Source organism: Daphnia magna, linkage group LG1 (genome assembly GCF_020631705.1).
Source record: "Daphnia magna isolate NIES linkage group LG1, ASM2063170v1.1, whole genome shotgun sequence".
Classification (NCBI taxonomy): Eukaryota; Metazoa; Arthropoda; class Branchiopoda; order Diplostraca; family Daphniidae; genus Daphnia; species Daphnia magna.
Genome location: NC_059182.1, coordinates 5,485,558 through 5,499,936, shown reverse-complemented (window position 1 = coordinate 5,499,936; position 14,379 = coordinate 5,485,558). Strand labels below are relative to the sequence as shown.

The following is a 14,379-nucleotide window of genomic DNA, read 5'->3' as shown; positions in this document are numbered from 1 at the left end:
GTAGAACAAAAAAAAAAACTAAAATGAAAGTCAAGTAAGTAAAAAGGATATCTTTCAAACAAAAACAAATTGAATGAATAATATCTAGACTACACGGATAAAAAACAAAAACAAACAAGAATAATATGAGGGACAGAAAGAAAGAGAAGCTTTGACAACTACCTAATAGAGAACGACCAACGAGTATATGGCAATCATCCTCTGTGATTGGTGCTGCTTCATCAGCGTCGACCAGTTTTGTTTTTGTTTTATCTCCTTTCCTTTTCTTCTTCATCATTTTCTTCTTCTCCTTTTCACGTTTGCTACATGTTTCCATTATGTTTGTCGGTTTACCGTTTCTTTAAGAAGCGCGTCCCGTCGAACTGTGAACCGTCGATGACGGAGGATCACGTCCTCGTTGCAGAAGACGCTCTGCGGCCGCAACAGGCGTTATAGACAAGGCAACCATTTTCTTTTTAGCTTAAAAAAATACAAAACAAAAAAAAAACAAACAAAAAAGTTAGGAACAATTTCGTTTTGGTTGGACTCTCCAGGGGTTTCTTGTGGTTGGCTTCTCTCGTAGGCTCGTCACGTACACGACACACTGGATGTGGCACTTGTCCCTCTGAAGATGTACGTATCTCTCTGACGTGGCCTATAGCGAGATTGAAAAGAAGAGAATATAACAAACAAAGGACAGAAGTTTCTTCTTCTCTCTCTTTAAAAAAAAAAATGAGGGTGGGGGATTAAAAATGGACGTGTATAGAGTCACCTTGGTCGATTAGCTTTGCCACCTTTTGGCGAACGCGGGATGAAAATGATGGCGGTGGCTGTCCGTCAATAATTAAAAAAAAAAAATATTTCTTCTCTCTGAATCTTTTCTTTTAATGATTCTCGATTATTGTTATGATTCAAAAGAAAGAAAAAAAAAGGGAAAAAAAAATATTTAAATAGACATCAGAGTCGAAATTCCTTAACCCAATCTCTCCGTATTTGGAATTTCTCCAAACGTTTTCAATTACCCAATCGACTGTGTTCTCTTTGAAATCTTGTTTTTCTCTTCTCCCATTCGTTTTCTTTTGTCTTGTCCAATCGACGTAAAGGCGAACGTCGAACGAAACCCAAAAAAAAAAAAAAATGAAAAACGTATAATTTTTTCCCAAAAGATAAATAAATAACAATAACGTTATAATCCAATGCCACCCTTCCCCCCTCCCAATATGGACACTGATTCAACCATTCGCATTCATACGTAATTGGCTGACGCGACGTGATCAATGCAACTATTCAGATTGCGTTATTCTTTCGAGTTTTCTTATTGCCTTTTCTTTCTTGTTTTCTTTTTTGCCCGCTCGTTCTTGAAATGGAGTTTTGAACGAACGCACTAGACTTTTAGATGAGTTCGTGTTAGAGCTGACGGTAATCGAACAGCGCCTCGTAAAACATCCGATATATTCAATTAAAGGGACTGGTGGGGCTCCATCGCATCGCTGTCAGTTGATTTGAATAAAATTCCCTTCAAATCTACTGTAAAGTATACGCGTTATTATGTACGCACGGTGTAGTAAAACATATTGGAAATGTGAAGAGGCAAACACGTGTATCAATTACAGGCGCCGATGCTTATATATATACGTGCACGCGGAGAACACAACAACAATAAGGACATACATCTTCGGCGACGGGTTGCTTGAACTCATTGCCACTTGGTGATGCAAAGTCGCTTGCGGGATGGGCGCGGATCGTGTGAAAATTCCCGCCGATTTACAATTTGATTACAAATGCTGATTATTTACAATGCGATGGTGTGTGTGTGTGTGTTGGATGTAACGGCATTATTCGATCCTATCTCGTTGTTTATGCGTTTTCTCTTTTTTTTTTCACGAGGTCAGGTCATGTCGGGTCGTGAATGGTGCACGCTGGAGGATTGGCTGCAATGCCGACGCCCACTGTGTCCGCTCGTGGTACGTCACGATGGCCGCGTCGAGTATCCATCGTCCGATTCGACGATGTCTGTCAACAACAACCGGCCAAGTATCGGCCAATCGAGCGAACCACCGGCGGGAATTCGAGTCTGTTTCGCCAGTCGTCGAATCGGCGGATCTTTTCTCGACGACGGCACTTCACAGGTAGACATTCTCTTTTTATTTTTATTTATTTATTTATTTAAAATAAATAAATAAATACAGTAAGAAAATTTTTTTAAAAAATGGATTCTAAATGAGTGAATCTATTCATCACAAACACTTCATCTGTTTGTTTGCTTTTTTCATTGCCATATGTTTGGTTTTTCTTCTTCCTCTTTTCCATATTTGTTTATGCATGTTTCTGCACATTCTTGACCGATGTTTGCTTATTCAACTCATCTTCGAACGGTTGACCTTCCATTCCGCACGTGCTTTATATTTACGCCGTCTCGTTCCATCCAGTTCTTTTTTCAAATGTGTTGCTTCTTTTCGGCTACGGTGTATACAGGATGGCACGCAACAGCAACGTCAAAAAGTGTTGCGCAAAAGTGCAAGGACTATATAAATAGCGCCGGCTATTATATATGCAATATACCCAATGCCAAATGACTTTGTTTCGATCAAATCCCCACGATTCGTTCAGATTATTCCCAGGGCGGGTTTCAGGAAATTTAAATCAACAAAAATGTTTTTTGGCTTACACACAATTTTAATGACCTTTAAGAAAAAGAAAACAAAAAAAAAAGGGGGAGGGGGGTAAGAAAGTTAAAAGCGGGTCCCCCGTCATCAAGAAACAGCAAGGAGGAAGAACAATAACAGCATGTAACGTTTGTTGCATGTATAGCCGAGTAGTACAACATCATTTCATCTTTATTCATGAAAAAAAAAATAATAAAAATGCGAAGACAACAACAACAACAACAACAAAAACTGAACGAGACACGAAACTGCGGAGAGAAAGGACGGCCCGGTGCGAGATTTCCCTCCATTGAAATTCAGTAGCCCAGCGTATAGTCTTGTTCTTAAATCACCAAACGAAACAAGAAAAAGGAGAATAAAAAAAAAAAAAGCAATCAAAAGTAGAAGCACAGATGGGGGGAGAAGGGGGCGGATGATTCAGTGGTTGTCTATACTGCGTTTAATGTTGGATGCTAAAATAAGAGAAGAAAAAAAAAAAAGGTTGGAACTTGTCTCTCAATTCCGAAACTGGGCACGGCACGGAACACGACCGTTTCGCGCATATCATCGCAACCGTTGCTCTTTTTTTCTTTCTTTCTTTCTTTCTTTCTTTGTTTTTAATGCGTTCGACATGGTACAACGACCCACCATTTGCCCCGCCGAATTCCAAATGTTTCAAAAATATACAGCAATCACATAGCAAATGTTTGGCCTGATGCAGTCGGCATTGCGTGCGTCTCGTTTGTTATTCCTTTCATTTGTTGTTGTTGTTGTTGTTTCTGTCTGTGTCATTGTTGTGCGCAGCTTCTTCGTCATGTTTCGATTCATATTTTTCACTTTGTTTTTTCCATTTTGCTGTTGGGTCTTGTGCGTCCGTCTGGGAAGGAGTGCGCAGCATTTAGCAGCCATCCCGAATTGCTATCCCTCTTGCCATATGTGGAGTCGCTGGAAGACAACGAGGCCATCACGGCCAGTGGACTCTGCACCTACTCCATTATTCATGACCTGAAAAACAAAGCCGTCTTTGATGCAACAGCCGGCCAACAAACAACAACTGCCAACGCCGCCACCAAGACGGCGTTGACGACAACATCGGCGGCGACGACGTCTCCGATATCGAGCTCATCACTCCAACAGGTGACTTTCACATTCTTTTTTTGGTTTTTTTTGTTTTGTTTTCACCGTGGGGGGAGGGGGGCTATAGGCAAATGGACGTCGTCTTATTTTTCAAAAAACTTCCATTCGTCTTATCGGGTGGAGTCGAAACGTATCGTCTTTGAGAGCCGGTCCCGCAACGAAGAAACGACGAATGTTTGTTTCCATATCCGTCGTTTGGAATGCGCATTCGTATTAGATAGAAACCAAACACGCCATCTCTGATGGTTGCCCGGCCTTCTCGACGTGTTCAAGGAGGGGGGGAGAATTCCAGCACGGCCCCCACATCTCTTTCAGTTCGGCTAAAACAGCCAGATGGCATCCATTCGATTGTAGGACTGTAGGACTGAGGATCAGGTTTACACACAAAACGAGAAGATGAATCTCTAAGTTGATTGATCTTATACGACTGTATGTGATTCAATTTTTAATACGGGTACATCTTCGATGTTTCGGTGACATCGGCATCTGTCGAAATGCTTCGACCGCATGCAAACGGCCTTGTTAAAGTGAAACAAAACGATCTCCGTCATAGCTGTGAACTTCTTCTTTTGAGGGTCCGTTGGCGAAGGGGGGAAACTAACTGGCGGTCCGTTAATCGTAAATCACGTTGAAACGTGAAGGGAGAGAACAGAAAGGAAAGAATGGTGACGTCGGCAGGGGGAATTTGCGTCATTCCTGTTCAAGAAAAAAAGAGGAGAGACGTTCTATGCAGAAGGAACGCCTCCTTGATCGGTGGAGCGTCTTTGTTCTCTTTTGAACGCCGTTGCGGCATCGGCCCGATCACAAAAAGGAAAAGAAAAAACTTTGCAAATGAAAAGGAATCAACAGAGAGAAAACAAGACGCGCAACGCAGACAGACGCACACACACACACAAAAGCAAAACAAAATAACAGTTTCCGCCCTTATAAGGCGTTCTAGTGAACTGGACAGTTGCACGGTAACATGCCTCCGGATTCCCGTTTCCCCCCCTCTCTCCTCGTTTATGTACATTATATGCAACATGGTGAATCCGCTTCTTCACTGTTCTCCTTTTTTTTTTTTTTGAAGAAAAAAAGAAAAGAAAATCAACAGACAATAAAGATAATCGCCTTTTGATGTCCAGGATGTACACAGTTACACTAGTGAATGCGTCCTTTGTCTATGATATGGACGTATGCAAATATCGTACCATATGTGGGACGTATAGTACTGCCGATCGTATAGGATTAGCAGCCTCATCTCGGATGTACTGGTTCGCTTGCCTCCAGCTATCCACCAAATGCGGATCTCGTTTGATTCGTTGAATAAAACGAAAAATGTTTTCCCCCTTTTGTTTTTTCTTTGCAAACGAACGGCACGAAGGTGACGCAAGCGCAGACTGCCATGTGTCTGATTGACGCGGAAGATTACAGCGACTTACCCATCCGTCAGTACGAGGAAGACAACGTTCTCCGCGAGCTCAACAAGGCCTATTTGGGATTTGGCCAGCATTATCCGGAAGCGGCGAGAGCGGAAGCGGCGAGAGCGGAACCGCCGCAACAGAAAGAGCAGCCGCAATTAGAGCAACGTCTGCCCCTCGTTAATGCTTCCAGGGACCTGTCGCCCAGCAGCCGACAGGCCAGCACGATCACGGGTAAGTCCAGTTTCTGTCCGCCAGTTTGGCTTTCTTATAACCATTCACCTGGATTGATTGTCGTTCGATTGGACGATGGCCCACGTCGTCCAGATCACACGATAAGTCAAGATTGGGCGGATTTGACCCGCAGCACGACATTAGTGGCTTCATCAGGCGATCCTTCGTCCCCTCGGCCGAGTATTTGCCCGTCGATGGCCAGCCAAGATCAGTCCCCTGTTACGGCCGATGAAACGGATCGCGGACGTTCGGCTTCCAACCCGACTTTGCTGTACGGAGGAGGTCGCAACGCCCCGCTGACCCTGGCCAAAGCCACCATTGTCAAACAAATAATGACCCGCGTTAAAGATGCCGGATTATCTGAGCTTCCATCGTCGTGCGTGGCCAAAAAAGCCGGATCCATTTACGCTAGTTGTCACTCTCAAGACGACGACCTCAACAGCTCGGTGGAGGAGTTCCGCAGCGCCAACACCAGCCTGGACGAGGATGAGGCACCGTCGCGAGCAGCCGCCCTCAATCGGATGCAACGCCGCCGCAACTCGACCGACAGGAATGGCAACGATCAACTGAACAAGTCGAGAGGTTCCAGCAGCGAATCCGACAGCAGTGCGGAGTGAGTAAACAAAAAAACAACAAATTCAATCCAGTCTGAAATCAATTCAAAATGGTTTAAAATGGTTCGATGGTGAATGCGCAGGAATGGTCGGCCACAGTCACGCGGATTCGCTCTGGATAGCAACAATGAAGAGGATTCGTTCAGCGGTGACGGGCTGGAGCGTGAGAAGCGTTGGCTGGAACATTTCCGCGAGAGGAGAGGCCCCCGAAGCGCTCGCAGCGGTTTGAAAGATTCTTCTTCCTCTTCTAAAGATTCTTCCCGCTACAGTTTCAGCACTGAATTCAGTTCAGGTAAATTGATTTCGCATCCACAAGACGTCTGTAAAAAAAAATCAATCAATAAAATCAATAATTCTTTTCAAGAACTGGATGAGCTCTACGATCAGTTCAGCCACTGGCTGGACGATCCCAACGGCGGCGAGTCGGTGCAGCAAAACGGCCGCAATGCGGCAGTGTTCCGCTTTGCTCACGGATTATTAAAGCGAGCTTTGAGCGACTCGTTCGCCAGTGTAGCGCTCAGTATCGAAAACTTGTCGGCCCATCCGGAGACGCTGATGAAAGACATCAAACTGGCGGCCTCGAGCGAAAGTCGACGCGGATCGACCAAGCGCTCCTGGAGCCTGAACGAACACGTCGGAGACGAGCGATTGGCTCTGCAATTGGCCAAAGAGATGGTGGAACGAGAAACGCTGATGGAGGAGCAAGCTCTGCCGATGCCGGACATTGTTCCTCTACTACCGGTGGACGCCATCGAGGAGGAGGAGACGCTGGACGAGCCGGAAGAGCCCCAAAAAATGGCGACCAAGAAGAAGGGCAACAGCAAATCGAAAATGGCGTGTCAGCTGGTGAGTATTGTGCTGGAACAAAAACTGGCCGATGTAGAACTAGAGTTGCAGGTGCCCGGTCCTTCACGTTTACGCAGTGCGCATCATCACGCCGTTAGGCCGTCACTAATAAACACCCGTTGCCCTGGCGGTTGCCCGAAAGCACCGCTGCGTACCCAAGAATCCGTCGCCTGGGAATACCATCAAAATCCGTCCTGCTCCTTCAACATCCGACTCGATCGGACCGTAGCCAGCCGGCCGGCCGCCAAATGCCGCCTCGCTGCCATTCTCGGCCACTCGGCGCCCGTTCCCACTCCTAGCCCTCTTAATGCTACTCCCACCACTCCTAGTACAAATTGCACTAATCAATCGCCTATTGGCAGCGCTGCGAAGGTAAGACGCCGAGCGCCATCCAACCCTCCACCCCTTTCCCGTCCGCTGCGGTGTGGCTTCATATTGTCGTGTCCTGTTGTTTTATCCTCGCCCGTCAGTCGAGCCCCAAGCCAAAATTACGTTTCGCGGCTGATTTGCAGCATGTCCCGTTTCGTTGGTTTTCAGCACGTTTTAATTGTATTTCTAACTTTATTAATCGATTTTTTTGTTTGACTTAGTTTATTTGACAGTTTTTTTTTTTGTTTATGTGGCTTTTTCGTGATCGCGCTTATTATCGTTCCAAATTCTCCTTACTCCGGTCCCTGTCAGCGTTCAACGCCTAGTTTGATTTGAGGAGACTCCCCTTATAGTGCAGTTACACGTAAACGCACGCCCAATCAGCTAGATCAGAGCCGATTTCTCTCTCTCTCTCTACCCATTTTCAATAGCGAAAAAACCCAAAAGTTCCAAAATCAAAGACGGAAAAAGAATCTCCTTTTGTTTTGTTTTTTTTTTTTCTTTTTCCTTTCTCGCCCATCTGCAAGAAATCAGGGTGGGAAAAGAAGGAGCGGACCGTGTCGAAAAAGCCGGCGTGATTTTGGGTGTTGGCGCGTTTAGCGCAACGAACCACAAATCGTTTCGCATCGGTTGTTTCTTTCAGCGTGGCAACACTCAAAAATAGAAATCAGAAAGAAAAATAGAAAATAGAAATCCGAACATACGCACAGACACAGACAGACAGACAGAGAGACAGACAGACACAAAAAAAAAATGCAATTTCGTCATTCTATGTTACATGTGTCTAGAGCTCGCAGCATTCAGTGGAGAGAGTGGTGTTACTTGATCGGATGTCACCAGTGGAGAGCGAAGTCGGGACGGAATTGCTTCTGCACGGAGTGGGGAGATGTTGCGAGGCCATCAGCGAATCTCAATCGAACCGTTCGAGCAACGCCGGCGAAGACTCCGAGTCGCAGACGCCGACGCCGATGAATCCGACGCCGCCGCGCACCCGCCGCGGCTCGTGGTTCTTCAAAAAATCGCGCGAACAGCGGCATCAGAATCCGAGCATCAAGCATCAGAGAGCTCGTTCCAACAGCGTGCCCACCGTCATGGAATTGTCGCAATTGAGTCTGTGGCAACAGCAGATGGCGGAGCAATTGAAGCAGAGTCTCATTCCGGATATCATTGTATCCGACGAGAATACGGAAGACGACGAGTGTTTCACGCCCGGCCAGCAGAGTCAGAGACGCCATCGCAGCTACGATGATCAATTGCAAAACTTCGCCCAATCTAGCGAGTCGCTGCTCAGCGATGATGTGGTGGAAGGATTCAGCTGGACGATGGCGGAGACCATCATCGAGGACATCATGAAAGAGATCGGCTCGAAGCAGACGCAACTCTCGTTGCCCACGCGTCACAATGCCGCCGGTGGAGTGGGGAAAACGGGCCTTCACAATCCGCTCAAGATGGCCAACAAATTGCCCGGCAAGAGCATCTTGAAAATATCTAGCAACGACTCGTTGCATCGCAGTCATAGCGGATCGCTGGAACAACCGCAGGAGAATGTCGAACGTCCGACTTTCGCCATTCACAAGACCATCGCTGAGCATATGGCCGAACAGCAGCATCAAAACGCTCCGATGTCGTGGTCACATCGCAGCACATCGATGCCCAGTCTGAGGGCAATCGACGAACTCGAATCTCTCAATACATCCAGCATTCTTGATGAGAGCGAGACCATTCAAGTGAGTGTCTCTGCTTCCGGTGATTGACTCAAATGATCAAGTGCTTCCGGGGAAGAATCAGCTGCTTTTGGAACTTTTCTTTCAAAAAAATATTTTAGAAAATAAGAGAAATAACGAGGGGAAATGGTTGATGGACTCTCTTCTATTTTAGACTTTCTCCTCTTCCTGCTTTCGCCCGCTTTCTGTGATTGCATGATCGGCTCGACACGCTCGGTTATACATGTTTGTTTTCTCTTTGTGGCATTCCGTTTTTAACGCTTTCATACGCACCACATGTCAGTTGTTTGTTTGGTTTTGTTTTTTCTCTTTTCGGTTGTGACTGATAAGGACATGACCTATAAAAACATTGAATTGATTTCCTTATTTTGTTTTCCCATTTAGACGTCGAACGGCAACCAAAGGGATGATGAGAAACAATTCGGCCAGGTTAATGGTGGCTTACTGCCCATTATTACTGGTAATTGGGGCTGCGGATCATCTGGCGGCGGAGACGCTCAACTGAAATCCATGCTCCAATGGCTGGCAGCTTCGCGATCCGGCGCTCCTAGTCTTGTTTATTACACGGCCGGAGCTAGTTCCGTCGTCAAGGTAAAAACCCACAAAATCAAAATCAAAATCAAAATAAACAAATGAATATAATTCTTTTAGCTGGATATTGTCTGTCGAGTAATTATGGATCGGCAATGGACTGTCGGCGATTTAGCCGGGGCCCTGCTGCGCTACTGTCGGGCACGTCTCGATCCTCGTCGGCTGGACTTGATCAGCCGCCTGGAAACGCATTATCAGGCCGCAATAGCCGGGAGTTCTTCGGGAGTTGATGCCGCAGACGAACGGCAAATCAGTCTTTCAACTTGTTCGGAATGTCCCGGATCGAATCCTGGAACGGACCGACTTCTTTTCGACGAGCTTCTTGGCCAATATCCCCTCAAACAAACCGAACTGTGACATATCTTACAGCCTACACAACAATTCAATTCAAAATTGATCGTCTAGACGCTTGATTTACAGTGTGAGGAGATGCATTCAAAGTCATCAACGGGCCATTAAGACGATATGTCCGCAAAACGATATGTCCCACCCGGATATACTATCTTTTTGTCATATTTCTAAACGCAACTTCTTTAGGAGGATGAATTCATGTTTATTTTTCTCTTTGTTTCATCGAGACCCAATTGTTTTCTTTTTGTTCTGTTTTTTTTTTTTTTTATATAATTTTATTTGGATTTTTAATTTTCAAAAATTTAGATGACGAAAAAAAAAAAAGGGGGAAATTTGTCGCATCTTGGAAGTAACTGGTTCAACCAGTCCAGTGAGGCTGCTTCACACACGTGAATATTATAAATAGATTGGTTAAACGAATAATACAGCAATTGTCGAAATAAAACTGTGAGACTTGGCCTAAAAACGGGATGAATGTATAGTAGGCCTAAACCTATATAGAGATGCGAGTGAATGCACGTAGCTTGCAGACTCAACAATTGTGACTTCTGTGGGTGACTTTTGAAACAAATTCATCGCTCTAAACACGTTTTGAACGAATATAGGGTGTAAACAACTGGGAAACAATTCCGTATATATTTTTTTTAAATGGTCAAGGGCCTTCACTAATGCGTAATTTGCAGGTAAAATATCCAGTCTAACATATGGTATACATCCAATCGTAAAAATTAAAGTTTCAACAACAATTTTCATTGCAGCATTTCGGGGTATATGGTTTAGCAAGAAACTATCATACTCTGTTAACAATGTTAGCTATATTTCACATGTTGTGGATCTGCTTCATTGAGGTTTGACTCTCTCGCGTCTTGCGGAATAACCCAGCACTTCATTGCTAATACAGATCAAGGCCCAATTATCCAGTTTTGAAGAAAAAAAAAGGGCCTTATACAATTAAGTTTCTGGGCAGATCGTCATCATAAATCATTTTCAAAGTAGAGTCCTTGAGAAAAGAAAAGAAATAATTCATGGCGAAAATTCGTTTAACAGATAGTTTCATCTCACCTTTAGGATAGCAGTAGACCTAGACGTTTGTTTTCTATTACAGGTCGTCAAAAGAATGAAATGAAGTTTCTAGAAGATCGTCATTTAAATGAATGGCAAGAAACTCGTCCAGTGTAACCTGTTTTTGCATTGTATAGATTATAACGAATTAATGATTGCATATAATAATCAAGTAGAGTGTGGAACACGGCTCCGAGGCTACTACTAATAGCTACGAAACTATTGAAATCAAATCAGATTGTTATACCTGACCGTCTTGATTTAAATCCCAACGTCGGAAGACTTTGTCCACCCAAAGTTTGATTTGACGTGATTTTCTTTCTTTTTCACTTTCGCTAAACATTTCGTCCTTACCCGATTTCTTAATTTCATGGAAAATTCGTTTTTCAGGTGTTCCAGCTAGGTCATGTGTTGCACAGCATAGTCTGCATAAAAACCAAGTATTAAACGTCGCCATTTTCCAGGCCTGCATTTATACTCTTAATTGATTACGTAAGAAGTTCTGAATGTTGAATCGCTCCGTCACTATACACCGATCATTTAATAAATGTGGTGCGTTAATGTCAAAATTTGTAATCGATATTGAATTTGTTTAAAGACATAACTATATACGTACCCGTCGAGGTCGTACAATCGGAAAATCCATTTCAAACGATCAAGATGGGTCCTTTAATCCAAATGATTTGTATCATTCGTTTTTAATTAAGAAAACAATCGTTTCGTCTAATTTACTGAATAATTTATCATTACCCTTTACTGATCGTCGATAGGAATACGAGCAGTTGCTGCAAACAAAACAATTGAGAATTTGTTTACAAACGGAGGAAACATTTACATCGCGCAGTAAAACTGATGAAGAATTCCAGGCTCACCGTAAAAGTTATCTTGCCGTTGCCTTGCGTGTCTAAGGTGCGGAAAACATGCTTCACGTACAATCCTACGTCTGACATTTAAAAAGATTGTAAGAAAAAAACTCAACCGTTAATACAATGCGCATTGAATTCTATAGGATTTCGTCCTTTTCATGATTGCTTTTCTCTATACGGACTCTAATGTTAAGGGCACAGTAGTTACAGTCCATTGATTTTGACACAGCATAAAGTAATTGATTCTAAAAATTATCGCTTGTTGCCCGAAATTCGAACAAAGATACCGCGGAAAAGGGTAGCATATAATGTACTTCTTTGAAAAAGGGAATGTCAATAGCTTATTGTTACGTTCTTTTGTTGTTTTGTTTTTAATTACGTGCTGTGTAACAGAAAAAGACCGTAACGGTCCATCTAATTAAGGAAAGTGATTTAAACTTTCCAAGAAAACTGACTATATAGGATCTTGCGAACACAAATGCATCAGTGACACATTTGATAGATTTGATGATTAATTGTGATATTATATTTAAAACTGTTTGACACTGTAGGTATTACTTCCGTTGGGGAAAAGGCGGTGGTAAGCGTCTCGTAAGGTTTCTTCGGTGACCACTCCGAGCGGGCATTCCTAAACGTTCAGTCGGAAAGAAAGGCATGTGTTAACAACGCGCTAGGCCGGTTAAGAATTATTATTATTATTATTTTTATTTTTTAAAGAAAAAACACGCTGGCTCTACAGGATTCCCGGACACCTGGAAGTTCTAGCATAATGTTTACGTAGCGTTCAAAAGATATACATAGAAACACATCACGTTAGGATGAGTCAAGTTTAGCCCCAATCTTGCATAACATACTTTATGTATAACCAAAGGGAGTTTGTCTGCTTCAATTAATGAAAGATGTTTGATTTCAGAAACGTGATCCTTGCCAAGAAACTTGGCTGTGACGATATCGATTGATCGACAGTTTTGGACGCACTTTCCGGCCATTTTCTTTCATATATATCGGTCCCACCCTCCCCCCACTTCCCTCTGCTTCCTTCTTTAGGTCCTTTTGTTGTATTTGGCAAAAGCCACCATGCCCATGGCGCGGTTCCATCCCATTATCGTTTTCCTCGTTCTTCGATTTTATAGGAATAATCTTCTACACCCCCGTATAAAAACCCCCAATTTTTTTTTTTTTTTTCGTTCATAAATGTTTGTACAAAGTCGTTCAAGCCTCTATCAACTTAAACTGATGTATGGCAATAAAAAAATGTACCAGATATGTTGCGACATGACACAGCTGAGACAGCGCGACTATGTTTGTTTTAGAAGCGCCATTAGACTACTAAATCCGACTTGCTCTTGAAGCGTAAACAGCACCACTGGCGACAAAATCTTTGATATTCTATGGAGCTGGAAAAGGAAAAAGAGAAACAGCACAACTTTGCCAGCGCTTTCGGTACATATACGTCCTACGTTGAAGCCCCCAGGATATTCCAGTCACGTCGTTACGTTCATCTTCAAGTCGAAAACCCAATCTTTTTTAGGGCTGTTGATTCAATAAGGAAAATTGATTTCCTTTGCCGTACTATTTCCTCGGGGTGTACAAATGAAGAAAGTTATTGTTCGGACAGGAATTAGTTGGTGCGACATTTTCTTTCCGTTGCATCAGTACGAATTCTTGATCAATTGTTTCGTGCAAACAGGTAACACAGACGATGACGCTCGTGTTTACGAGAGAAAAAAATATATATTTCCAATTTTTTCCAGCTGCTCTTTAAATAAGATCACCTTTATTATGACAAATAAACCATTTGATAATAACTTTGTCTATAGCATCCGTAATGACTGCTATAATTTTTATTTTTTTTTCTTTATTCAGCCTGTTTTATTCACAATTTCGTTACCGCATCGAGGCAGTTCTCTTTTGATGTCTCAAAATTGACTAGGGAGGGAGCGATAAAGGCTTGATCCCATTATAGGGCGAGGGGACATGAACCTTAGTTCGAATTGAAAAAATGCCAACGTCTTATATTGCCAAGATTTGCTAATGGTTATAGGAAACAACCGCTATATCTGTAGACCGTAATAAAGTAGAAAACTTATAGACTTTATCTAAATAGGAAACGAACTTAACCGTTCCACTTTTTATTGCTTTTACATTCATTTTATTTATGATGTAGGTTAATTATCAACTCGAACGCCACCCCGTTTCCCTTTCACGTGTGTTCTAAGTACTTTAATGCTAATTTTAAGCTTGGAGCAGACCCACTTTACAAGCAGTTCAAGTGTTATAGCCTTTATCGGTAAACTAACATACACAAAGTAAGAAAATACACGTTTTTACCTGTTTCAATGTCCGATAAAATTGGCGCACTTCCTTGCGTGTGAAACTAGTGCGATGACATATTTCGTCCAGACTGAGACGCAATCGAACTTGTTTTTCTTCTTGGCCGTTGCCTGTTTTTGCTCCGTTTGCTTTACAGAGATCGACATCCGTGAAATCAAGTATACTCGCTTGATCACAACTACCGCTGTCGCTAAAGCTGCCAGGCATGAGTATCTTTATGTCAGTAT

At 43.3% G+C, this 14,379-nt stretch overlaps 2 protein-coding genes across 4 annotated transcripts in view; one reads left to right on the top strand and one right to left on the bottom strand.

Annotated features, from left to right (window-relative positions):
* Positions 1 to 10,335, top strand: part of LOC116923912 — a 25,164-nt gene extending 14,829 nt beyond the window's left edge. For 2 of the 3 annotated variants that reach the window (XM_045168199.1, XM_045168200.1), the window contains exons 5-13: positions 1,872 to 2,108; positions 3,510 to 3,761; positions 5,125 to 5,395; positions 5,489 to 6,008; positions 6,093 to 6,301; positions 6,374 to 6,855; positions 8,013 to 8,951; positions 9,333 to 9,539; positions 9,600 to 10,335. In XM_045168199.1, the coding sequence (XP_045024134.1) occupies positions 1,872 to 2,108; positions 3,510 to 3,761; positions 5,125 to 5,395; positions 5,489 to 6,008; positions 6,093 to 6,301; positions 6,374 to 6,855; positions 8,013 to 8,951; positions 9,333 to 9,539; positions 9,600 to 9,896 (3,414 nt within the window). In that variant the 3' untranslated portion in view covers positions 9,897 to 10,335. The remainder of the gene's footprint in view (positions 1 to 1,871; positions 2,109 to 3,509; positions 3,762 to 5,124; positions 5,396 to 5,488; positions 6,009 to 6,092; positions 6,302 to 6,373; positions 6,856 to 8,012; positions 8,952 to 9,332; positions 9,540 to 9,599) is intronic. The other variant, XM_045168201.1, reaches the window with a different exon arrangement.
* On the bottom strand, positions 10,143 to 14,379 carry LOC123469371 (neurocalcin-like). The gene is made up of 9 exons (XM_045168202.1): positions 14,150 to 14,379; positions 12,377 to 12,446; positions 11,825 to 11,895; positions 11,703 to 11,737; positions 11,569 to 11,619; positions 11,445 to 11,477; positions 11,200 to 11,377; positions 10,953 to 11,070; positions 10,143 to 10,890 (listed from the first exon to the last, which is right to left on the bottom strand). The coding sequence occupies exons 1-8, from the start codon at positions 14,357 to 14,359 to the stop codon at positions 10,990 to 10,992; spliced, it is 729 nt and encodes a 242-aa protein (XP_045024137.1). The 5' UTR covers positions 14,360 to 14,379; the 3' UTR covers positions 10,143 to 10,890; positions 10,953 to 10,989.